This window comes from Bactrocera latifrons, unplaced genomic scaffold, assembly GCF_001853355.1.
Source record: "Bactrocera latifrons isolate USDA-ARS-PBARC rearing strain unplaced genomic scaffold, ASM185335v1 scaffold_62, whole genome shotgun sequence".
In the NCBI taxonomy this organism is placed as follows: domain Eukaryota; kingdom Metazoa; phylum Arthropoda; class Insecta; order Diptera; family Tephritidae; genus Bactrocera; species Bactrocera latifrons.
This window is the reverse complement of record NW_017537290.1, coordinates 314,499-341,934: the sequence shown is the minus strand read 5'-3', so window position 1 is coordinate 341,934 and position 27,436 is coordinate 314,499. Positions and strand designations below refer to the sequence as shown.

Below are 27,436 nucleotides of genomic sequence, written 5' to 3'. Positions count from 1 at the left end.
GACAGACGGACGGATGGACAGACAGACATCCGGATTTCAACTCTACTCGTCACCCTGATCACTTTGGTATATATAACCCTATATTTGACTCTTTTAGTTTTAGGACTTACAAAAAACCGTTATGTGAACAAAATAATAATACCCTCTTTAGCAACTTTGTTGCGAGAGTATAAAAAAATGGATAAATAAAAACAGCATTGTTGCCAGTCCGTGATTCAGTTATGTTTTAGTTAGGCATTTAAATTTATATATTATATATTTATGGTATTTACTTAGCTATTTATGCCTTGTCAATACTATTAGATACGTCTCTATCTTATTGAAAGAAAGTTGGCACAGCGCCAGCGGGCAATGTTCTCGTAGACAACCAGTGAAGCGCATGGTTGAAAGCTTAATGATCTGTTAATTTCGATCTCATCGTACTGTTGATACAAAGTGCAGTGTAGCACGGATATGTAAACCATTATTTTGTTCATATTTCAAGTTAAATTTGAGTTGCTAAGTAAGCGTTTTCTATCAATCTAAATATTTCACTCAGAATTTGGAGATATTCAGCTAGTGAATTTCTTTTCTGATGAAACAAAAAGTAATCCTCAGCCGTACTTGAATTAAAAAAATAATAATAAAAGAACAAGAAAAAACGTTTACTTTGGTTACCTCGAAGCTATAATATCTTTCACAAATTCAAAAGTTTCCTTACAAGATCTTGGTTTTGATTCGGAGCATACTTTTGCTATCAGTCACCAGAGGTTATCTAGTTGCTGATACACAGAGCATACTGAATTATGGAGGGAACACTTTACATGCTTGCCTAATGGTAGTGAAAGCTCAACACCAGGAGAAAACCAAATCCCCAGACGTTTCATTACTCGATCATGAAGAAGTTCAAATAGCAATTATTCAAATCGGCGGCGAAGAACTGATAAAGAGCATGCATCAGTTTCTTTGTAGAATATGGTCATATGAAAGCAAATTTGGAATTTAAGTGTGCTCTGCCCAATCCGCAAAACGGGAGACCCCACAATTTGCGCCAATTGCCGTGGGATGAGCGTATTGTGTGAAAGATTAAAGCCCACCGTCAACAAACTGATTGGACGTTATCAGTGTGACTTAAGGCCTGGAAAACCAACAACTGACCAGATATTCACCATGCGCCAAATCTTGAAAAAGGCACGTGAAAAGGTGACCGTTAAACATTATCCCTTCGCCGATTTTAAAGCTGTTTTAAGAACACGAAAGGCAGCTGCCTTTATACCACTTTGTCTGAATTTCATATCCACGTAAAACTACTAATACTCTTGGCAACAGGTGCTACTTCGGACTAAGTAGGCAGAATTGTGAAGGAAAGTAATCTCTCGACGAAGAAAGACTAAATTCTACGAGTCACTCATTATCCCCGTCCTGCTATATTGTGCAGAGTCATGGACGATGGCAACAGCTGATGAGTCGACGTTACGAGTTTTCGAGAAAAAGGTTCTGTGGACGATTTATGGTCCTTTGGGCAGTGGTATTGGCGAATACCTTAGTCCATGCATGTAACGAGTATTCGACGCAGTATCCGTCTAGGGAGGCATGGGGATAGGAAGACCACTCCATTCGAAAAACTAGGGGAGAAGTACATGGCTACAGTTGGAATTCCAAACTGGGCTATAACCGAGTAAGTAGTGTCTGCGCCAATATAGAAGAAGAAGATCATGTAACAAAAAAAAAAAAGATCTTCCATACAGGGACTTGAGTTGTAGCATTGTAATTGAAAACGAATCTTAGATTTATGCATAGGAGGTGAAACCAAAACAATTATCAACTGTCGAAATACACATTTTTTTTCATTTCATCTAACGTGATTGTATTAAGAAGCAAGGTTATGTTCGGTTAAGGTCCCAGTAGGGATCTAACTTGGACTGTTTAGAATGCCGTTGTGGTACACAAAACTTCTATACGGTGGGTCATAAACGAAAAAAGATTTTATGATTCTCAAACCGAACATAGAATCGACTGTCTTTATAATTATCCAACATCAGTTATGGTCCAAATTAATACTTAAATACTCGGAAGGTTACGGCGTTCCGATTTTTATATGACTACTCATCTATTATTAGCAGTTTTACCAAATCCCAAAATTGGTATCAATATGTACCTGAAGTAGTGTAATAAAATTGGATATTGATTTGAAAAAGTTTTTGTTATCCCTTCACGGAGCAAATTGACTATACGTTTAAACTGCATTTAATATGGAACTAAAATTCGTCTGTGAAAATTTTCATGTGGTCTAACTTGGTCGTCAGATCTTGGTAAAGAGGTTTTGAGGTTAGAATTTTTAGAAAAAGTGTACTTTCGTGGTCGTGTGGGGCCTCGCGGGCTAAAGATTTTAGAAAATGGGTTTTATTTAGCAATTTTGTTCATAGAATTCTAGATTAGCTTATGCAAACGTGGAATTAGATGTAAAAACTGACAGAATTTCTACCAAACATCTGACCAAATTGTTTCTCATTAGCTATATATTAGCCACCTTGGTGTTTATTTCATTTTCCTTCAATTCAATTAAAACTTAAAAAAAGTGACTTGACAGTTAACACAAGAAAACGCTTAAAGCACATAAGCTGCATATGCCTGTGAGTTAGATTCTTAAACGGTTTTTTATGTCTGTGAATGCAACTTCTTCACAATATTTTAATTACTTAGCACATGGGCCGTCAGCCGGAGGAAATGAGCTTTTCACACGTGTACACAAACTCATCTTTGATGGTTATTTGCCTTGCTTTAATACGATTGCCTAGTAAAACGCACTTCACAAGCGCTAAATCTGTCTTTATGTTCTAACACGTCAAGCTTGAAGTTTAATTTAATTAATTGTGTTAATTTTATCTAATTTTTCATTTACGTTTGATTTTGTCGTTGCTTTGAGAAAGAAGTAAAACGAACGAAGGATTGATGGGATACTTGCAACATATGGACTATATGTTACGTATACATACGTGAACAATGTACGTACTTATGTTCTAGTATTTACCAGTCTGATATACAAATACTATATCATCTAAAGCTTACAAAATTTGTTTTCTTCTGTCTTGTGTAAATTTTGTATTAAATTAACCATATACATACATATGTAAACTTTTTTACATTTATCAACTCACCGAATTCAAGTAAACATTTCCGCCAAACGAACTCATATTCAGTATGAGTCCATAGTAAACCAGATTCATTGTAAACCAAATGCAGAGAAAGCAAATTGTCACACAGCGCAGATAGCCCGAATTGAAGAGGCTGATGCAATTTTGTGATGAGTCTTCCTGCGGTGGTGGTTTCAACATGGACTCGTAGTCTGGTGGTAGTTGCCGGCCATTGAATTTAGCGGCACGCTCGACTATACTCTTCACATCGGCAATACGACCTTTGACCAAAAGCCAGCGTGGAGATTCGGGCACGACGAACCTGCAATGATTATAAAAAATAATAAAGTGCAATACAACAATTAATTTGATAAGAATTATAATAAGAAATTTTGACGTTTTCGGGATATTTTTCAAGCTCTCAGTAAAGCTTATCAACTGGTAAAGATAATGCAAATATATTATACATACTTAAAGCCTTGGCATGCCACGAAATGTGTATTTCCAGAATAACAATATTTCGGAAATAGGCGAAATCAGAACTTAACCTCACTTCTTTTATATAAAAAGCTAAGCTGCATCATCCAGTTAACTCAACTACAAAAGTATAATAAAATTAATTACTTTGTTTCAAGGAAACTAGGTTGATATTTTACCTTTACTATATTAAAAACACACTGCGAGATCGGCCCATATCTCCCTTACCCTACCAGACCTAGTAAAGTTTGTAATTTCCGTCTGAATATTTGTCATCTTCTTAAAAACTCCCTTGTTGTTTTTTCTTTGATAATTTTGCAGATTAATATTTGCATTGAGAATCTCTCCCTGAGAGTGACGCTGTTACTATACTAGGAGGTCGTGTAAGTTTTTTAACACTAAGGCCGAAACTTCGCGGTAGTCTTATCTTCGGCGTACAAGAAGACAAAGCCGAAACTGAGAGTTATCTAAACAAATTAGTGATAAGCTCAAAGAATTTTGTCGATTTCTAAGGATGTTATGACGTATTATACAGGTGTTTTCGGTAACACAACAGATCGGCGATCTAAGCTGTTCAAGCGAGCTCCCTATTAGGAAATACCCTACAATTTAACGTTATCGTAGCATACAGAACGTTCTTAAGAATTTATGAAACCTAAAGTAAAATAACAAAAATATTGAACTGATTGTACTAGTTTAGAAAAAAATCGAATTTAGCGCCATCTGGCGGAAAAATGTTTATCGGGTGCAATCAACTATCTATAAAGAACTCAGATTTGAGTTAAATCTAAGCACTAACTTTAAGTATACTCTGGCGTTAGCTATCGGAATCTTGTATAACTATATTCTTCTCATAGTTCAGTTGCCAATTTATTTTAATAACTTAACAAATTTTATAAATATTTTTTTTTTAATTTTTTATTATTATTATTTTTTAGTTTATTACTATTTTTTACTAAATTATAGTATAATATATTATATTTAATTTTATTGGCATCGCGCTTACAACATTCGATCGACCAATTCAAAATCGAGGAAAAAGAAATCAAAACTTCAATCAACTGACTGATGTAAATAATTTCACTTCAATTTGCAAAGACAGCAGACAAAAATTTCCAAACTATTTTCTTTTGTTATTGTTTTAATCGCAGTCTGTTTTCATAGCCTGCGCATGTTAATTTTACGATAAGAAACTAAAACAATATTTATTCATTCAATCGACGCCCACACACGGACATAAACAACAAGTATCAAAAATCACACGTCTACGTGAGAAAAATCAGTTGAGTACTACACAGACAAATGCTTTAATATTTTACTCAGCATATTTTGATTAAGAAATTAGAACTTCTCGTGGTGTGTTTAATTATTTAACGTAAAATCAAACTGTCTGTTCTCATTAAGTTTGTTTTTTAATTTAATTACTTAATGAAGTGTGTTAATTTTTATTATGATCATTATGTTTGTATATATTTTGAAAATCTAATTATATATTGGAAGAACGCAAACATATCGAAAACATTTGGTACTCACGCACAATTTTAAATACCGTTGAGTTGTTACTCACCATAGAAAGCAAAGAAATATTCCCGGTAGGCCGATGCAGAGCTGTAGCCGCTGATAGTCCTGCGTCAGATAGGCGATGCCGGCGATCAACATGTACGATATGGGCAGTGGAAATAAATTGTACATGCCGGCTATGGTACGCCACTTGCCATCCACATACTCAATGGCCAAAATGAGGCCCGCATATGTGACAGACACGGACACTAAACCTAGCAGGGCGCGAAGCAGCAGAAACATTTCCAAAGATTTTGGGAAGTACAGCACCAAACCTGTGAGAAAATCAGTGAAGATTGCGTTATAAATTGTTATATCATAGATTATAATCGTTGTAAAATATACTTTTTTCTAAATAAATAAAAAATTCCCCAAAAAAAAGTTTAAAAAAGTAAGTTCAGGTGCAACCGAACATTTTTATACTTTTGCAATTTTCAATAATCAAAGCCAGGGAAATACCTTAAGGTGTAAAAAAATAGTATAGAGTAAAGTCAATTTGCTAATCCTGATATTACTTACTATATGGGAGCTAGGTCAAGTTTTCAGTAAATTGTATCCATTTTAGGCACAAAGATACACTGTTATGAGGAGAACACGCTCTCGGTTCGGTATGCGGTACAAAGTAACCACGAAATTCGAGATCCTACATATTAAGTATATGGGGCTAAGGGAAGTAGTAGTCCAATTTTTGAAATACATACATGCATATCATTATGAGAGAAGGATTATCCCTTAATTATTAGTTACCTAATGGAAACTGAACGAATCAAGTGAAATTTAAAATTGTGCTATATATAGTATACGTGATTAATGTCTGATTTCGTCTATTTTCACAATATCATATAAGAATGTAAGAAGAATGCCACTTTTAAAAATTGGTTGGTCTGGTTCTGAGATATGGTATTTCATCAAAAAGGGACGGTGTCACGCCCATCGTGCTATAAAATTAGCAGGAGAGATTTTATCATTTATAATTTTGAAATATAACTTTTTAACGATGGGTCTTCTATAATACTACTATGCAACTTAGAACTGTAACTCGCTTTGAGAACAATAGAGATATTCAAAAACACAAGTGAGGCCTATAACATATTTCTTCGAAATGAAGTCTTTAGCTAACTGAAATTAAATTACTGGTCCAAATCCAAGTACCTTTTAATATTAGGTTGTCAAAAAAGTCTTGCGGTATTTTTGCTAGTTGGCGCTGAGAGCGCATAGTCCTAGTTTCATTCTTCGCATCGGGTCATGCTATACCTTTTCGGAAAGCCCATTTCACCCGCTAACACGTATTTGATTGATTATCGTTCGTGTGTTATAGCGTTGCAAACATGGATCAAAATAAAGAGAAAATACGGCATAAAATCGCTGAATTAGTCGAAAGAGACTGGCATAGTAGCAGCCGTAGCATCGGTCAAAAGCTATATTATAAACAATTGAAAATTCAATGAAAATATCGCAAAAATACCGCAAGACTTTTTTGACAACCAATATATTTATCTGTTAGGTTTCTGAGAGGAAAAATCCGTATAGAAATTGATATATTGCATTAAAGTCATGTGTTCAGAAAGAATTTAACCTGTAGATGGTCACTTTCGTTTGCTTTTCCAATGCTTAAAGTATAAGGCAGGATATATTTTTTATCTACATACATAAATAAATAAAATTCAAAATAAACACCAATGTTGCGCACCACTTCCAAACTATTTGAGTGAATAAAAGCTTCTCGTTCTGAAATGAAAGAGCAATCTTAATCCTTCCCTCCATCTCAATTATTCTCCTTTGTGGTTTTTATCTTGTGCTTGCAATTAAATTTCAACATTGTACACTTGCAGTTGACTTTGACATTTACCACTGACCAGTGTCAGCCTAGCTGCTAAAACAACAAATGTAATGCAACAATGAATAAGTGTTTGTAAAAACAACAACTACAATGGTAAACACCTCAACAATGGCTATTGATTGTGGCTACAACTGGCAGGAATTGACTCTGAACTTGACAATCAATGCCGCCACTCTAACAAGGCTGCCAATCAAATAAGCCATTAACTGAAGCAGGTGTTTGCGTATGTATGTGTGCACTACAAACACATACATATTGCATGGCGCAGCCACTTCTGATTGTGTTGATTGCATTGGCAACAGTTACTGCCGGTGCTTAGACACCACCAACAAAAGACCTTAGCAAGTATCGAATCAATGACTTCAAGTGGCTACAGCACTGCAAACATGTGCATATTTGTTGTTGTCCACATGTTTGCGTGAATAAAGGTGCACAGCAGCAGAGTCCAAGTCCAAATTTGGTATATTGGGGGATAAAACGCTCTCTCAAATTGCACTAAGTAAATGGTACTGAAGACCTCTTAATAATTTGAAATATCTTCTCTTATATTACAATCTCCGAGCACTGATGTTCTTCTATCGGTTGGCCTAGTTTCAATCATCTTCCGCTTTGTCAGAAAAAAGTCCGAAAACCGACCTTGAGAAATGATAGAAGAGAGAAAAGTTACAAGACTATATGCGACCCTTTTGTCTTTGGTCATCCGTTCCCATTAGAGTCGGGTCTATGTAACCGGAACGGAACCGGATTTTTTATCCCTCAGGGTCTGCCAATTTAGCAAAGTTCTGCGGCTCAAACAACAACAACCCTTTTGTCAATGTTTACACTTTCCGCTTTCTTGTAGAACTAGGTTGTAGGCACCCTAGATCCTTTACAGCAGAAAAAGAGAGGACTCGAGTTAGAAAACTCGTTACTTCGATTGATTCGAAGTACTAAAATGACCACTGATTATCGTATATTATTGTATAATGTATATGTATTAATTGTATTTACGTCCAGGGAATGTCTCCCAGGCCTCTACAGCACTAACAGCTAGAAATCTAGTTTTACAGATTGATGCTGCTACCGAAACTTGGTCATAATGTAGTTTCAAACGGCTTGAACGTTCTTGCTTCCAAAAGACTGAGTTAGAATTTAGAACTCATGATGTTGATGCAACCCGTTCTGATATCGAAACCTTAACTGACAGTCAATAGATTAAATTTAACTCTACCTTTTGTTCCCTGAGAGTGATATGCTATCTCTTAAAATGTACGAGCTCATATACTTCCCCGACAAGGATATGACAATGTATCAGCAAAGTAAGGAAAATAATACTTTTCGGTTTTTAAAGCTAAGCTCGGCTAGCAAAAGCTAAAAGAGGATAAATAGAGATTCTTAAGTCGAATCTTGAAATTAATTTCTCCTTCTATGTAAATATTTGGTACGCGCTCATAACTTTATACAAATCTAGAAAATTTAAAGTAATTTCAAAAAGGCTACTAAGCTTTAACTAGAACTAGAACCGACAGCTAAAGCTGGAAGTAAGAATGATCCAACAGCTTCTAAGCTTTTGCTACATTTTTTTCATGTTTCGTATTGTATTTAGAAATGCAGAAATTGTAGAAAGTAGTGTTGCTTGCTAAGAAGGCTACTTAAAAGAACCATAACATTCACTAATAAATAGAGTTTCCATGACAAACTTTTGAACTCATAAATTAATCTTTTATTGCCAGTCTTTGAATTCCAGTTGAATGAAATTTGTCGACGTTATGCCTACTAAGGCATTTTAATATAAATATTTGTTGCCCTTTGTTGGCACAGACTTACCGAATATCGTCTGCAGCACAGCAGATACGAAGAGCATCTTTTTGCGGCCGAATTTATCCGACAAATAGCCCGACAGTATGCCACCTGTTGCCACACCCAACAGAAAGAACATCTCCGCCACATTCTTAATATACTCCTTGTCGCACACCAAATCCCACTGTGAAGTCCATGTGTTGCCCAAATTGTCATTGGCGTCATATTCCCAAGCGGTGCAGGGTATGCGTGTCTCATTCTGCACAACTGCCAGCGGTGAGAGTAGATAACTGTGAAATGCCGACACCGCCGAGACGTCGTGTGGTAAAATGCCTTGTGCTTGCTGTTGTTGGCGTATCAGTTGTTGCAATGCTGGCTAGTGTATGTGGATGCGTTTGTGTTTAAGATAAATGTGATCACATGGCATGCAACAGTGCACAGTTAGGTGCATGGCAGCGGAAAGAAATTGCAAGAAGAGGAAGAGCAAGAGAAAGAGTAGACATTAAATTGTCGTATTTGTAGAAATTTCACGCTTGGCTGCGCGGCGCGTCGAGTATGCAACACAAACAGTAGACACGCACATGCACAAGCCGGCTACAGTGTGATTGAGGGGGTTCATACGGCAAAGTATGGTTGCGAAAATTTTGGCAATTTGCAGCTAATCCTCTAGTCTGGTGGCAGCCGTGTGCATTGTGTCGTGTTTTCAGTGTTATTGTTGTTTTAATATTTACCTGCAGCTGCAAGCTGTTGTTGCCCATTTGACTCCAGTCAATCTTCGCCTGAAAGCAATTGTCCTGGGAATCGCTAAGATTGCGCCACACATCCACCGGCAAGTGTTTTAAGTGCGGTGGTCGGCTGCACCAGAAGTTTTTGTTGATCGCCTGCAGCGAGACATAAGTGAGAAAATTGTTGAGCAAACTACATTTGTATATAAATACGCTTTCCATGTGAATTATTTATAACAGAAAATGGTATAAGGAGTTTTGTTTTCTTATTATGGCCGAGCAGTTTATATAGGAGATATATGCTATAGTGGCCCGATTTCAACAATTGTTTTGGACATTGTTATTCTGACTTGTATGACAGCTATATGCTTTAGTGGCCCGATTAGAACAATTTGTTCCAAAATTGTTATGCTGTCTTGGGTAAAAATTCATACGGAATTTCGTAAAGATATCTCAACAAATAAAAAAGTTTTCCATACAAACTCTTTGTTCCAATCGTTCAGTGCATGGCAGCTATATGCTATAGTGGTGCGATATTGGCGTTTCCGACAAATTAGAAACTGTTTGAGGAGAAAAGGACAGCTGAAATTTCAGATCGATAATTCCACAGCCGAGTGACTATTTCGTCTATAAACAGCAAAAGGACGGACATGGCTCATTAGTCTCAGCTGGTGTTGAGCATGGTCCCTCCGACGATTCTTTATAGGTGTTAAGAACTTTGTGACAAACTTTATTAACAGTTCATAAAGGGTATAAAGCGCCACAACAATTAGCATTTCATTCCAATTTTCACACAGAATTCACACAATTACGCGCCACTCATGAAAGTTTGCGCTCACTTCCTCAACATTTGCTGACTCACCTGATAAACCGACGACGATATGTGAAATGTATTCGGCACCTGAAACAGCGACAACAGCATTGTCATCAGGCATTGCCACTTGCCGAAATGTCCCACCAAATCGCCAATTACATCGGTCTCATCCTCACCATTGCTGCTCGTGCTGAGGTGTGGTTCCCGTCGCGCGGTTGGCGCTGTCGCTAACGGTGAGGGACCATTATTGGCGGCGATCGTGCCGCTGTTTGCTCTAGCGTTCGCCGCTGACGTCACTGTTGCTGTCATCGTATTCGTCGTTGTATTGGCAGATGGCGCTTCGCTCGTTGCAGTGTTGTTGATCTCATTGGAATTGGAATTTTTACGTTTCGCCGTCATTTGTTTGTGTGTTTTGTGTAGCGGTTGTTGTTGATATTGTTGCGTTCGTGGTTGTGACGTCACAGTTGTTGTTGTTGCTGGTATTAATTTGCAGTCATTAGCTGTGTGTGTTTGCGTGGGGGACGGTTGTTTGCGGTTATGTTGACTACCAAATTGTGTGGCTGCAATTAGAACGAGAGAGAATTACGAGATTAAATGCTTTAGTTGAATTTCTGAGCTAATGTTCTAATTATTAAATAAAAAAAATCCGATATTTAAATAAACTATTTGAATAACCGGAAGTATTTTTACATTTTTGAAAACAATAGAGAACAGGGAAGATGGTTAAGGAGCTATACCAGTGTGACGCATGAAAAATTAGGCGATTTTCGTGATTCTTTTTAAGAGAAAGTATGCGATTGAATATTTCGGACTTCTTCGAATGTAACAAGGTATATTTTCAGCTATATTTTAAGATTTTTTTTTTAATGTTGAAAAATAACGGAGTTATGGGCTGTCTTCGGAGGTGCCAAAAAAATTGCCCCAACTGCTGGTACAATTCCGGCCGAATGCGTAGCTGAAACAAAAAAATTTGAAAAGTGTATTAAACCTAAAGATATATAGAAAATACAATGACCTACGATCTTTGAAAAATATCAAAAATTAGCAAAATGGCGACATTTTGAAAAAAATTTAGTTTTTTTTAATGCCAAATTGACAATTTTCAACCGATAAAAAAGATCGTAGGTCATTATATAGTAAATATACAGTATAGAGCATAAGTCTTGATACCCTTTCATTTCTCAGTTTATTATTGAGATATTTCCAACAAGTTTAAATAGTTTAGGCAACTTTGGCAATAATTTAAAAATCCACATTGTACTCATTCATAATCGAAACGACACAGCAAAATTTGGCTGCTGCATCAATAACGGTAGTCAAAAATGTAACTGTAAGTAATAAATTGGTACAGCAAAAGTGTTGATACGGTCGATACGGTCGTAGCTAGCGCGCAGAATAACGGTACATTTGACTTGTGATGTGTTGGAAAAACATATTGTTTGCAGACCGCATTCAGTATAACTTCATTCCTTCATTTATTCGCATCGAAGTAAATTATTTTTCGCGTACAATCATGTGTCGAAAAGAATTGCCATTAGAAGAGAGAAAAATTGTGGTACGTATGCATAAAGATGTTAAATCATATGCCGAAATCGGAAAATACATCGGCAGAAGTAAGGCAATGGTCCAAAAAATAATACAACGTTTCAAAAAGGAGAAAAGGGTCGAAAATAAGCACAGATCAGGACGCCCTAGGAAGCTTAATGAGAGAGATGAACGATTCATCAAGAGAACAGTAGAGAAAAATCCATTCGAAAGTGCTCCGAATATAGCAACTGTATTGGAAACATCTTTAAATACCATTGTTTCATCGGATACAGTGCGCAGATCAATAAATAGAAATGGATTTAAGTTATGCATTGCTAGAAAAAACTCCTTTGTCAGTGACGTCAATAGAAATAAACGGCTGGATTTTGCAAAAACATATAAACTCCAAGAATTTGACTTTTGGGATAATATTATTTTTTCCGACGAATCAAAATTTAATATTTTTGGATATGATGGATAGGATGGATAGTAAATATATGTATTAGAAAATACTCAGTTTTAATTTGAAGTGTATCGGTCAATTTCTCGTTGACTTTTGATGTCAGCAATTTTGAAAAATGTCGTTTCGAGAAAAACGCTTTTAAAGTTTCACTTATATAATATATGTTTGCACCTCCGATTGGTCGCTCTTCAGAACGCTGCCATCCAAAAACTATTCAAGATACGACCTTCCCAATTTGACATAATATTTATGGAAATATAAGCTATCGAAAAAGCTCAATACAAGCTACAATATGACCGTGAAGAGTGGATTCGGCGCAGTTCACAGCAACTCCAACTGACGTATGGAACGACTTGGTGCATTGTATGTCGATATCTTAAATTTAAAGCATATATAAAATGTGTTCCAAAGTAAACAGGGCTTTTTGAATATAGCGCCCCCTCGTGGCGCCATCTATATGTCGACAGGTGCGTTAGAATCTGCTATCTCTATCGATTGTCCGATGAAAATTTCATGACATTGCATTGATTGGATGTGAAGTTATTGCGTTAAAGTGTCAGTATGTTTGTGTTATCGGCGAGAAAATGAGCTTCGAACAAAGAGCCAACATTAAATTTGGTTTTGAAATTGGTAAAACTTTTACCGTAAAACTTTAAATTGATGAAAAAAGTTTATGGCGATGATTGCCTATCCTGTAGCACAGTGCACGAGTGGTTTCAACGTTTCCAAAGTGGTCGTGAGGACATAAATGACGATCAACATGTGGGCCAATCAAAATCCGTGATCAGCGGAAATGCCATCGAAATTGTCCGTGAATTCATCATTGAAGTTCATGGAAATGGAATTGAACATCTCTAAAACATCGATTTATCACATTTTGACCGAACATTTGGGCTTACGAAAGGTGTGTGCATGGTTTGTTCCGCACAAAACACTCTTTCAATACTTGGGCGAGCAGATAGTTTCATGTTGTGGATGGGCCAACGAGTTCTTGTGATATCATACCGTTAGAATTTTTCCTGTGGGAATATGTAAAGTCTAAAATCTATGCAGACAATCTCGCTGCATTTTAGGTCTTGAACCGAAGCATCACGTGTCTCATTCGCCTGCTAAAAGGATGGACCATCTGAAACGTAGTCGCAGCCAACATTTGAAAGAGATAATCTTCAAAAACCAAATGTCGATGAATATTCTTTGAATGATAATAAATCCCCACCAAATTTTAAGTTTCTGTGGTTTTCTTAAAAAAGGTAGGAAACCTGAAAATAGATCACCCTTTATTTTTTGGTAATTAATTCTACCTTTCTAATTAATTGAACATTCCACTGATTTCATTTATAAATTTTTCATACAATTATCCTCTTTATCATTTCTAATTTCGTTTGGCTGCTTTTGGCTTGCTTTTTTGTGTTTAAATGATTGCGCTTCGCTTAAGAATAAACGCAATCTTGTTAGTAAGGCCACAGAATACAAGCAGTCACTGAACTGAAATTGGCCTTTGACCTCCCTGCAAATCTTTTTTCTTGCTACTTTACGTATTTTCGTACACATGTTTGTTGTGCTTTGCCTTTGACCACATTCAGTAGCAGGCTGTTTTGTTGCTGATTTATTGCTTTATTTATTTATTTGTTGTTTTCGTTGTTAAATTGTTTGTTGCTACAAGGCATTCCTAGCTGATACACACATAAATTTATACATATGTATTTGATTGTGTTCCTTCAGATCTGCTTACTAAATAAGATGGCCAAAGGTGATGTTTGCCGTTGAATTTGCCAGTTTTGTGAACAAATACCTATGAATTTGTGTGTGCGTGTGGGCGTTTGTGCTTATTGAATGCTTTGTGTGCGTCCAATGCCTTCTTGACTTAAGTGAATTGGTCAAACTTCTTCACGCTCGGTTGAAATTTTCTCTGCTTTCTGTACTTTCAGTTGTATGTGAGTGACATTAAGTGTATATAGACAGGTATGAGTTTGTATACATATGTATGCGTATAGTAGGGTGGCAATTAAATGTATTATGTATGTAGATCCTATTGCTTAAAGCCCTACTCTTTTCATTATACTATAGACGAAAAGAAAAAAAGCTTTTGTTAACACGTCTATGAGCGTATGCGATTTCAGCAAAAGGGAAAGGCTTAGAAATGATTGGTTCAGGTAATGTAGGGGGCAGGTAGAGTGGCTGACTACGCACCTAGGCCTTTAGGACGATCATTGTGGAACCATCGAGACTAAGATCCCCTCACTCTATTTTAATTATAACATGCTTGTCCATTAAAAATCTACAAGTAGCCAGAGGCTTATAAATTCGCTCTTTTCCAGAACCTTATTGTAGCGTAAGACAGGTTCTGTCAGATTCGCCTGCTTCACAGTTACTAGGGATATCAATATGCCCAAGAATGAACTACAGGTTTATTCTTAAATTGGATGTTAGATCAAGGCATTCTTTCATTATCTTTGACAAAATCCTAAGCGAATGTAGGAGCCGTTTGGTTGTTTATCGGTAAATATATGTTCCTTATTGTGAGCGCACTGCTTGTCAAAGCAAGAAACATGAAATAAAAATTAATGCAGTTTTAAAGCAGACAATCACATGAAAATCATAACTCCGATAGAAATGTTGTTTCGTTTTAATATAGCTGCAGCACCAGGTCTGTTGAAAAGTTCTCAGACTGACATATATGTAGATGGTTCCTCGAATTAAATTCATATGTACGTCATATCATTCACCAATATTTGGGTATGAGGAACCTCTGTACGAGTTAATGATTCGGAGTAGTGTTTGGGGAAATTCGAGAGCAAAAAGCTCGAGTTTTTACGTAGATTCATGAAAACTATATAATGAATTTCACTCCGAAGTCCAATCGACGGTCATACGGCCGAACTGTAAACGATGAACCCACTCCAAAGCGTGCAAAAACGGAGTAGTCGGCTGGCAAGATTATGACATCCGTATTTTGGGAATAATTTTTACTGACTACCTCAAAAAAGGAAGGTTCATCCATAGCGACGTTAACATATCGTTATTTGAGCGTTTGAAGGACGAAGTCGCCAAAAACGAGCTCGTTTAAAGAAAAAGAAACTGCTCTTTCACCAAGGCAATGCACTGTGTCACAATTCAGTGAAAATGATAGCAAAATCCATGAATTTGGTTTCGAATCGCGCCCGCGTCTACCGTATTCTCCAGATTTGGTCCCCAGCGAGTTTTTCCTATTCTCAGGTCTCAAAACCAATGCTCGGTGGGAAGAAATTTTCGTCGACTAAAGAAGTGTTTTCCGAAACAGGGGTCTGTATCGAATAAAAAAATAAATCGTGCTACAATTCCTCGAAGAGAACTATAAAAATGACTTTTGCAAAAAAAAAAAAAATGTATTATGGTAAAGCGGGGCCTTTTTAATTGTCTTATTATTACCGAAATTTCGTTTAAGTTCAAACTTAGGATCAGATCTACAACTTTGAGCTTGCTATACCTTGTTATACAATGGAAAAAGCATATTGCACATATAGTTATACTAAGGAGATGGAGCATCTCTTGAATCTGTCATCTATCATTTTGCAACAAAAGTCAAATATGGCCTAAAAAAATATGTTTATAAAAACCTAATCGACAAAAGTCGCCCACAAAGCAATTTGAAGCCAATTTCCTGTTGTCACTGTCGAACACTGCCAGAATTAAGTTCGAGCTCAAATATTTCAACTGTCCACGAAAGAAAGAAATTTTGATGGACCATTATTACTCTCCCCTTCCTTAGGCTTACTATATGTATGTATAGTATGTATAATGAACAATCACTATGTAAATCGTCCAGACCTAGGCATAGCCTTGTAAAGCACTATTGCAAAGTTTTACAAATAATAAAAAATATAAAATTTAAGAATAATAAAATAAGCTACAAGTAAATAAAAATACAAAATAGCACCGCTTATAGGCACAAATTTTATTGCACTGTGTTTATAATATTTTTAAAATTTTCTCGGATTTCCGAAGCTGTAAACGAATGTATTATAAAAATAAAATTCCATGGAAATTAAGTGCATCCTTCAACACTCGAATCCATTTCTCAAAATTTTATTTTATCGTTTAATTGACTTAATGGCGAAATGTTATTGGAAAAAGCTCTTAAAAAGCACACTGTATAACTGGACACTATGTAGTGTTATATGCATGTTTATATGTATTTATTTATTTATACTGACCGGCACGGACACAGACAGTCAGCTCTGATTGGGTTTACTTTTTATTTACTATTCCGTTTTTCTGCTTTTATGCGCGTCGGTAAATGCGAAAAGTTTCGCAATTCAGCGAAAAAATACAAATAAATAAAATCATTATGCGTATGAGCCTGAGTGTGTGTGTAAGTGTGCAGACTTTGTGCGTTTGACGTTGGAAAGTTGCTTGTAATCCTTTTGTAAGTTCTCTAATCCTTTTAAGCAGACTTCAGTTGATACAACAACAAAAGAAAACCGTCAGCAATGCAGCTTTTGTATTTTTTGCCAATTTGTATACCCTGAACAGAATATATTTATTAAGTTTGCCTTATATCTTGCATCAGTCAGAATTGAAAGTCGGGGACGTTATAAAAAATATATACAATCAATTGAGACATATTCGTCTATTTTGCCAACTGTCTGTATATACACGACCTAGCCCTTCAGCTGTTGAGATATCGGCCTGAAATTTTGCATACGTTTCTTCCCCCAGAAAACCTACTCATTTATCAGAATCACAGATTTCTGACCTCTATGGCATCCAAACTGAACATTTAGGAATCAAGTGCTTATACCGACAACTTTTTCATTTAAAGAGATATCTTCATTAAATTTGGCATATTCGAAAAATTGTCCAAACCAAACGATCGAAATCAAGTGCTTGTATGGAAAACTTTTGTATTTGTGAAGGGTATTACAGCTTCGGTTTAAACGAAGTTCACATTTTTCTTTTTTCTTATATTTTTGTTTCGCATTCAGTTTAGTTTGCTGATACTGCTCATAACAGTAAGTGTATAAAGAGCTCAAGAGTAATTTAATTTGTACTAATCTAGCATTAGCAGTGATTCACTGACACATTACCGTTAGTTCGAGTGACTACATATGTATGATTGTGTATACATATGGGTCTTAAGTATAGTATGTGCCCAGCTCTACAAACAAAAGAGTTGAATAAGCAATGAAATGAAAATACCGCCAACAAATCCGCGCAGAGCAAATAAAAGAACACGCTCGTAAGCCAACTTCACTAAGAGTTCGCTAAATTAATTAAAGTTGCGCTGAACTTAGTTCTGCATACAAAGGAGCTTCGTGTGTTAATTACGAGTGCGGAATTGTAAATCTATTATTTATATTATTTGTTTAACGCCACACAATACTATTGCTAATTGATATTACAGTTGCTTTGTATTTCTCTCATATTTAGTATTTTATATTTTATTAATTGAGAGTTAGTTGGCGTAAGTGAGTTTTCAACCTTTGTAGCTTATTCTTTGAGAAAATTGTATTAGTTTTGTTGTAGAATGTTTGTTTAATTCTTGGCGCTATCGTACAGTGGATGTGTTGAGTTCAAGCTGTTCCACCAAAGTGTGGCGGATTAAAGAGCGAACGGGACAAGTGAGCGTTAATGAAAGAAGTTCTTAATTAATGGTTCCATAGGTTACAACTATAAGTGGAAGTTCAAGATATATATTAGTCGTTTTCGATTTGCCATTTCCCTACTCACTTAATCGGAGCTCTCCTCAATGAAACCAATGAGTATAATTTACAAACTTTTTTCTTACCTTTTTGTCTACTTGACCGGCACTTGTGGGGTTGCGAAAGCCTTCTGTCGCAAAATTGAGGGTACAATGTACATGGAACTCATAGCGCTTAGCAAGGTTCATACTGTCTCAAAGGGTGAGGCTAAATGTTTTTAGAGGATGTAACTTGTCAAAGTTGCAGGGAGGTGGAAACATCTGGACACTTTCTACTTCAATGTCCAGCTTTCGCCAGACTATAGTTTAAGCATCTTGGTTACCATACTTGCTCGGTGATTGGGTTAGAGTAGACACTGGTCAGTTAAAAATTTTTTTGGCTGGCTTCAGGCACCTTGTAGATATAAGATGGTCTTTTTGATCCATACTTAGCAGTTCTGTGTATCACAACGGTCAAAAGTCCCTAACAGTTCAAGTGAGATTATTCGTGGTCTCACAAATATTAGCCTATTTACCTAATATAATCTAGATTTCTTCATTCGGAGATTACAGTTTTTCTTTAGACAATAATTCATTCCAAATTCCGTGAAGATATCTTCTCAATTACAATATGTTGGGAGTTTGTATCGTTGCTTTAGAAAATAATCCATGCCCAATATCTTGGAGGTTCCGACAAATGAGTTGGTCCTTGGAGAGAAAGGGGCGGGTTAATCGCCGACCGACAAGTTTAGGCATACACAAACAAAAACACAGACAGTCGGATATGTCTAAATTCACTTAGCCTGCCACGCTGGTCATTTAAATATCTAACCTACCCTACAATGGCTCGTTCAGCGAATTTGTGGTGCTCTTCTTTTAAGGTAATAAAATTTAGTGTTCTGAAAAATTATTTTAAATTAGGTTAAGTTTGATGGTATCGGAAATGAACCCATTGTAGCCCAACGTTGCTCAAGTTCTCGCGAAGTCCAACTATCCAACAGTAGATTAAGCTAGATTAGCTTCTCTGTTTTATAGTTAATTTTAACTTAAGGCTATTGTAAGACCAATTCCGCTCTACGGTGGAGCAGTAAGGCTCTTGGGAAACAAGCGGCTGCGGAAAGTGTCGCCAGAAACTAGCGCCTTCACTTAAAGTGGGTGCCAGGTCACAAAGGCATCGATGGCAATGGCTTAGTGGACGAGATTGCAAAGAGTGTTGTACGGCTGATTACCGGAAACATGATCAACTGTGGAACGAACTACCAGGGTGCAAAACTGAAAAATTCATGTGTAAAACGGTAATTCGGAAGAGTACTGGCACTCGACAGAAGGAACTGTAGAAATATGATCAGAATTCTCACTGGTCACTGACAGATCGAGAAGTCTGCAAAAAAATATCAAGAGCAATGCAACAGGTACACAATGGAGCATCTCTTGTGCATAAGTTCCGCATTGGAAAGGCTACGCTTTAAGCATCTGAAGATACAACCATATGAGACAATGGAAGAGGTAACGATTAGTGTTTATTGAAATTCCTTAGGCGCATTTAATCTAAAGGACAACTACTTTTCATGGACTTCGTAATAGAAATCCATCTGGTATCGCAAAGGACCACAACTTGTCTATGCGTGGCTCATTAGCCAGACGGACTAACCAAATCTAACCTAACTTAAAAGTACTATACATGTGTTCAAAATACTTTACCGTTAAGCATCTGTTCTTTCTTTGAAAACAACGCCGCTTCGGCAAGAGATACCTAACTTTCTTGAGCTTTCTGAGCGCATATTTTCCTTTGTTTTAGGAATTACCTAATAAATGTAATTGAAATGCAATAAACCCACGATGTGCTGCAATGAAACGATTAAATAATGATTACAAATAACTGTCCGCAAAACTTTCCCCTTCATATGCTTTAAACTTTGCTAATCGGTGAAAGTAAAGCGAACGCCAGCAGTTATTTGGTCCAACTAACTTCATGCATTAAATAAAAGCGATGTTGCATGCAACATGGGTGCACACTGACATCACATACAACCGCCGAGCGAAAGCACAAATTAAGTCTCAGTGAACTTTATCATGTACGCTTCCATAAATCCACACACTACTTATAACGGGTAATCCAATTAGAGCTACTTTTTTCCAATTGATTTTTTTGACTGATCTCCAGTGAAAAAAATTAAGCAGTAAACGAGAGTGTACACGAAGACCATGGAGAGTCCATTCGGCGCCGTTCACAGCAACTCCGAATGGCGTATAGATCTTGAGTTCAGAGCGTACAAAATGCAGCTTGTGCAAGAACAGAAGTTGCTCGACCATCCCAAGCGACATCCGAGCGCTCTATGGGCTCTTGAAAAGTTCCAAGAAGATCCGACGTTTACGAGCCAAATTCTGTTCAGCAATGAGGCCTCAATGGTTGTGTAAACTACCAAAATTTTCACACTTGGGACGAAGAGCAATCTGAAGAGATCCAAGAGCTGCCATCTCTTCTAGAAAAAATAGCGGTTTGGTGTATTTTGTGAGTCGGTGGAATATCGGTTCATATTTCTTTCATGATAACCGACTATTTGAGGACTGAAAGTAAAGTTCGTGATCTCAGCGACACTTTGTTTCAACAAGACGGCGCCACTTCCCATCCAGCGCACCAATCATTGAAATTATTAAGAGAACACTTCGGTGAGCAAATAATTTGACGTTTTGGACCGGTCGATTCAACTCCACCGATACCATGATATTACACCGTTAGACTTTTTCCTGTGAGGATATGTAAAGTCTAAAGTCTTTGCGGGCAATCCCACTCCGATCGTGGTTTTGAGCAAAACATCACGCGTCTTCTTTGCCATTTTCCAATCGAAATGCTCGGATGAGTCATCTAAAACTGGACTCAACGGATGGATCCTCGAAATGGATCACCCTTTATATAGTTGAATTTCAGTATATTCATACACACATAAAAAATATATATGTGCATTCATAGAATCTATCAATTTATGCGCATGAATATTCACATCCTCGCACACATAATACTTGAGTGTGCAGTTCCCGCCTTGAAACGCATTCAGCGAAAAATTTCATGCACTTGCGTCCACTGCAACAGCTGCTGCTGCTGCTGCCACTGCCGCAAAGCTGCAGTCAACTAAATCAGTCAGGCATGCATGCATCCATGCATGCAACAACAATTACAGCCAGATGACAATGGTGTAGAGCGTCGATTGCAACAGCTAGCTGCACCAGTAGTGACAACAACAACAAGTGGTAATAAATTTGTTTTTGCGCTTAGGCTGCCCGTCCAATGGCACACTCATGATAGACTGTGCGACGCTAGTTGGCAGTGACATAGCCACAACGTGTTGGTCGGTTGGCTTAGTCCATGCCAAGCTTTCAGCGCTGCGTGTGGCATACACAAAATGTACATATGGTTGTGTGTATGCATGTTGCATGGCTGTATTTTGCAATGACGATAATTAATTATCGCACTTTGGACGCATGCATTTTATATGAGTACAATGGTCAGTATATAGACTTGGCAGAGAAACACTTTTGCCGATGTAGAAATGTGGTCCTCTACATTTGTTTGTTTGCGATTTCTTTTGGATGGTTAAGAGGTTTTTTAAAACTTTCGAAAAAGCCTGTCTCTTATACACATCTAGATGTGTATAAGAGACAGGTATATAGACTTGGCAGAGAAACACTTTTGCCGATGTAGAAATGTGGTCCTCTACATTTGTTTGTTTGCGATTTCTTTTGGATGGTTAAGAGGTTTTTTAAAACTTTCGAAAAAGCTTTAATTTTTTTGGCTTAAAGCATATTTTAGGATAGTAACATAATTTTTAAATTGACACAATAGCAAAAAATGATACTCTGTCCAAGTGTGTGTAATGTCGAAGCGTTTGAGTCACTCAGTGCGTTAACCGACTAACAGAAAACGTCAAAAACACTAAATTTTACGGTAGAAATGGCAGAAGGAAGCTGCACCCAGGCTTTTTTTAAAAATTGAAAAAGCGCGTGGCGTCGCCCACTTATGGACCAAAAACCATATCTCGGGAACTACTCGACCGATTTCAATGAAATTTCGTTTATAATATTTTCTTAACACCCCGATAACATGTACAAAATATGGGTGAAATCGGTTCACAACCACGCCTTCTTCCAATATAATGCTATTTTGAATTCCATCTGATGCCTTCTCTGTATAATATATACATTAGGATCCAATGATGATAGCGGAATAAAACTTTACACAAATACGGTATTCGAGCTTAGGTATCCCTTTTGGAAAATTGTCGTGATCGGACTATAACTTTTCAAGGCCCTTGATATCGAACACGAAGAACTCAGTGCCCAACCTAACCTAGCCTAATTTTTCACCGAAAATATCAGTAATTCTCTCAGATATTTTCATGTAATTCAGAGGGCATCATTTTTATACTCTCGCAATAAAGTTGCTAATAAGGGTATATATTGTCAGATTATACATATACCAAAGTGATCAGGGTGACGAGTAGAGTTGAAATCCGGATGTCTGTCTATCCGTCCGTGCAAGCTGTAACTTGAATAAAAATTGAGATATCTCCATGAAATTTGTCATGCGAGAGTATAAAATGTTCGGTGACACCCGAACTTAGCCCTTTCTTACTAGTTTGATTACGATTTGTCCCTTGCTTAAAAATAGGCCTCAGTTCCGGCGATCATCTGGTTTTTAGACGAAATTTTATATCCAGTGACATTCTTTTGAGATGTGTTAATGTGAAAAACTCGCTGGGACCTGAGCTGGAGAACACGGTAGATACGAAAACAATTCGAAGCCCAATTCATTCAGGACTGCATGGACAAAATATCTAGTCAGTTGCAGGAAGATTAATGCTAATGAGTTTCTGGAAAAATTTTGAGGAAGTGTAGCCAAACTGATAGAATATGCAGATAACATAGCTATACTAGAGATGGGCAGGAAGACACCAATGGGAAATGTCGGCTAATCCAGAGGTAACTACTAGTAAGTCGGATATGGTACACTGTACAGAGAAGTACAAGATCCCGTAATGAAAATCTCTGAGGCTCAAATGTATGCCGAAATTATTAAGTATCATAGCCAACTAACGTGAAATTCAACCTGAAAGCGAATTTGAAAAAAGCCAGTGGTGTTCTCTACCCTTGTAGACATTACGGTCAGCATGAGCCTTGATCATTGGTTTTACAAAGCGGTAGTCAAGCTAAACTTACTCTACGGTGCTTTGGTGTGGTGGACCGCACCCAGGAAACTTTCGCACAGAAAATCATTTCTGTGTGTGTAAATTTTAGTATTAATAACTACTTCAACGGCTGCACTTGAAAGGCTACTCAACCTGCCAAACTATGTACCTTGACTTTGCCATGGAAAGCTTCAGAGAATGTGCTTACGAGCCAGTAGAAAGTGGCTCCATATATACTGAGGTTGTCAAAAGAACTATCCGTCACGCTACCGAAAAGTACAAGAAAGACGGATTAGGGTGAATGCCTTAAAGGCAAGCTGTCAAAAAGAATGCATGACCGTTGTAGAACTAGTCACATACTACATAACACTGGCAAATAAGAGTCGAATAGGCTTAGTATCGACGGTATATGTAGAAATGTTGCGAATTAGGCATGAGTGAGACGCTGGAGTTCAATTCGCAGTTCAATGGACTGGATGAGGTATAAGGGTATAATGGAAACTAGTCATGCTTTTTGGTAAGGTTATATCCAATTTCTACCCTTGCGTCCTCGCCACGTATCTTAGAAACTTGAGTACACATTCTATAAGAAAGGCAGCTTTAGCGGAACCACTCCGACATATTCAGTTTAAGAGTGCGCTGATGTCTAATTGCAGCGTCTGTTCACCAGAGGTGCGTGAGAAACAAGCGACTCGCTATATAAATGTGCGGCGATTTTGGAACCCGCCACGTAGAAACTACTCCCAACAACAGCTCAAGTATCTATTAAGCTTCGCAAAAAGCATAGACGTTTTGCACGACTTGAGCTTCATCTCGGATTATTAATGAACCTACATCTGTCATAACAAAGAACTTGTCGGTCTATGTCTATGGAATAACAGTCAGCCGGTATAACCTAATATAACATATGTTTTGAGGCTCTAGCATGGCTTACTTGGTGTGAGTATCGCTATGTATCAAATTAGATTGGCTTTATTTATCGTTATTTTTATCTCGAACTTAATATTTTCCTTAATTGAGTTAAAGTTAAAAAACTGACAGCCGCTTTATTAAATTTTTTCCATTCTTTACCTTTTTCACCGTTCGCTATTTTATGCATCGCATGCACTGATGCTCAAATTTTATGACCACGCACGAGAGCAACATGCAAGTACACATACAAACAGACATACCACATATGGTTGCAACTGTGTGTCAACGGAAGTAAAAGCAACAGCTGCGACAATTTGTTGCAACACTCCACTGCACACAATTGTGGCATTTACCACGAACGCTCGCTATTGCCTAGTGATGACTCACATACACGCCGACAACTATGCATACACGCACATATATATGCATGTGTGTGTGTATATGTCAATAGATATGTGTCACAGTGTCGTCATCACTGGCGTCGGGACTCATGGTCACACGGTGATCTTGGTATTGGGCTTTTTCAGCAAAATCGGTAACCATAGTGCCTGACGTTGCCCGCATCGGTGGTAACTGATGGTCATAGGTGGCAAGGTCAGCCAGCGCTCAATGCTACAAATTACATTTAAAGCGATACAAATGGGTGCGACTCGACGTGAGGAAGGTGACAATGTCATTGGTGTTCATATCAAGGACAGATATGGGATGCGGAAGTGCGGCTACTGGCTAGCTGGGCGTAGTTGAGGAGGTCAACTACGCTGACAGATCATCAGGTGGCGTACGTGCATACCAAACACGAGTATTCCAACATACTTATGCATTTATATGTACGCTTAATGCGACCACTTTACGTGCACGAGTGTCTCGGCTTGTGCTCTTCATTTGCATGCCACTTAATTGCTGGTTTGCTTCAAGCCTTGCACAAGGCTCTCTATATACATATACATACATGCTTATTTGTAAGTGTTGCTTATATAGCAAATCATTAGACATTTGATGGTTAACTATTCTATTGCAATTGCTAACTGTTAAAGCATTATAATTAAACAACAACAATCATACAATGCTTCCGGTTTTGATAAATCGATTGCAATAATTGGAACGTGTTGCACACACAGCAGATGTTTGTAGGATGTATTTGTGTGTACGATGAGTCTGTAAAAATTGCCATACATTGACAGTTTTTTGTAATACATACGGAAGAAATAGTCAAATATGAAATTACTATTAGCCAAGGTAAATTAAAAAAAAAAAAAAAAAAAAAAAAAAAAAAAAAAAAAAAAAAAAAAAAAAAAAAAAAAAAAAAAAAAAAAAAAAAAAAAACCGAAACAGAAACAGAAACAGAACAGAAATAGAACATAATAGACTGAAAATCATCGGAACCAAATATAAAATAACAATTATTAAGGGGTCAGTAGAGTAATCTTTTCTAATTTTTGCATTTTTTGTTCCCTTATAAGTTCAGAATTAACGTAGAAACTAACTTTACCCTTGGAAAGTTTCGAAAAAGGCCCAAAAATAATAATACCGCTCGACGTTCAGAGCGCACACCTCAAACTTTTTCTCAAAACGCACTTTTTTAAACTGGCGGACATCATGTCGGTCAAACTACTGAACCGATTTGCTTAATTGTTTTTAATGTTCACAAAACGCCTGACTATCGTCCCTATATTTTTTATAATTTATTGACAATGTTATGACAAAATTAATGTAAAAAAAAAACATTTGAAAAAATTAAAAAAAAAACGTTAATTACTTTTTTATTAATCAGCATTTTTTCATGATTCTAGTAGGGACGATAATTATTCACGCACTTTTTAAGAATAAATTGTGTTTTTGTGTTTCAGATTATCTAAACATGATAAATCGTGTCCGCCAGTGAAAAGACGAGTCTCATTCACCCAGCTATTTCTCCGACAGATGTCATCCGAAAATTCCGAAAAAAATTGTTTATACACTCCACGATATGATATGTGAAAAAAGTTCTATGGTAGAATAAACATTTTTATGAAAAGAAAAATGTCAAAAAAAGGAAAGATTACCCTACTGAAATAATTACCTTAAAATAATTAGCGACTGTCTTAAAAATAATTTTGAAATGCAACTTGCTCCCAAAACCTGACAGAAAATCAACTAAAAATATTATATATGCCCAGCTCAAGTTTTTGACAACAGATATGAATATTAGAGCGGGTTGATTTATAGGTAGTCAAGAAATCAGAAAAATCGCGTATGAAAAAAAAAGTCTACGAAATATTCGGAACAACTTTGTTTAAGAGACTGTAGATCGTAAACCAGTTGCGAGCCAACAATTTTTATGACAAAATTTTTTTGGAAATCATAAAAAATCCTATTAGTGTCATACTTGGTCAACAAAAGCTTTGCAGTCATACGTGTTACTCTTTCTTTTACTGTGGGAGAAAAGGAAGACCTTTAATTTAAAGTTCGCGCGAAAATCCATTCGTCGAAATATTTTTTATTTTTTTTTCAAATCCAAATAACCACTCGCATTTAGTGTCTTTCTAAAGTACATAAAGTGCATTCGGCGATTATTAGGAGGAGCGAAATCATTCAACAAAGAGTTCCTTTAAATTAAGTATATGTGCGGAATTAATTTCTGGTGTCGAAACATACAGAATGTTGGAAAAGGACTTCGGTGATAATTTTTTATCGCAAGCAAGTATTTTTGATTGGTACAAATTTTTCAAAGAGGTTCGAAAACGTGTAAACGTCGTACCATGTCCACCACGGTTATCAATATCAACTGATGATCAACACGTCAATAAAGTAAAGGAATTTGTGCTTGAGAATCGATGATTAATGGTCAGAGATCTTACTGGCATCGTAGGAATATCGGTAGGATCAGCGAAACCCTTTTTGAAAGATCTTTTGTACTTAAGAAAAGTGAAAGCACGATTGGTTCCAAAATTTTCGATATTTTTCGTAAAACAACGTCGCATTAACGTCTGTGAAACAATGCTTTCCGAATACCAGGATGTCATGAAACACATTATTACTGGCAATAAGTCTTGGATCTATGCTCACTACCTGGAAACAGACGATCAGTCGCCCGAATATCGTGGCAAAAGTGAGCCAAATCAGAAAATACTCATATTCATAATATTCAGCGAATTCAAACACCTTAACAATTGTTCCGAGAGTTGGAAAAACCGTTCACACAAGTGTTTTGTGGCCAAATGGAATTACTTTAAAGGGAACAACATATATTTTAAAGAATAAGTAAGAATTTTGAAATTATGAACAAGGTCTTACTATTAGTATGTTGTTGTCACACGAATTGATCGATCAAGCTCGAATTCTTTTATGGAAACTTTTTCATTGGTTAAGGGTACTATAGCTTCGGTGTAACAGGAGTTAACGTTT

At 36.9% G+C, this 27,436-nt stretch overlaps 1 protein-coding gene across 1 annotated transcript in view; it reads right to left on the bottom strand.

The window, feature by feature from the left end:
* LOC108975143 (organic cation transporter protein) overlaps nucleotides 1-27,436 on the bottom strand; it is an 80,662-nt gene that overhangs the window by 5,198 nt on the left and 48,028 nt on the right. Inside the window, exons 2-6 of the mRNA XM_018943450.1 lie at nucleotides 10,357-10,868; nucleotides 9,501-9,650; nucleotides 8,797-9,145; nucleotides 5,158-5,425; nucleotides 3,138-3,435 (exon numbers count right to left, since the gene is read on the bottom strand). Coding sequence (XP_018798995.1) covers nucleotides 3,138-3,435; nucleotides 5,158-5,425; nucleotides 8,797-9,145; nucleotides 9,501-9,650; nucleotides 10,357-10,868 — 1,577 coding nt within the window. The remainder of the gene's footprint in view (nucleotides 1-3,137; nucleotides 3,436-5,157; nucleotides 5,426-8,796; nucleotides 9,146-9,500; nucleotides 9,651-10,356; nucleotides 10,869-27,436) is intronic.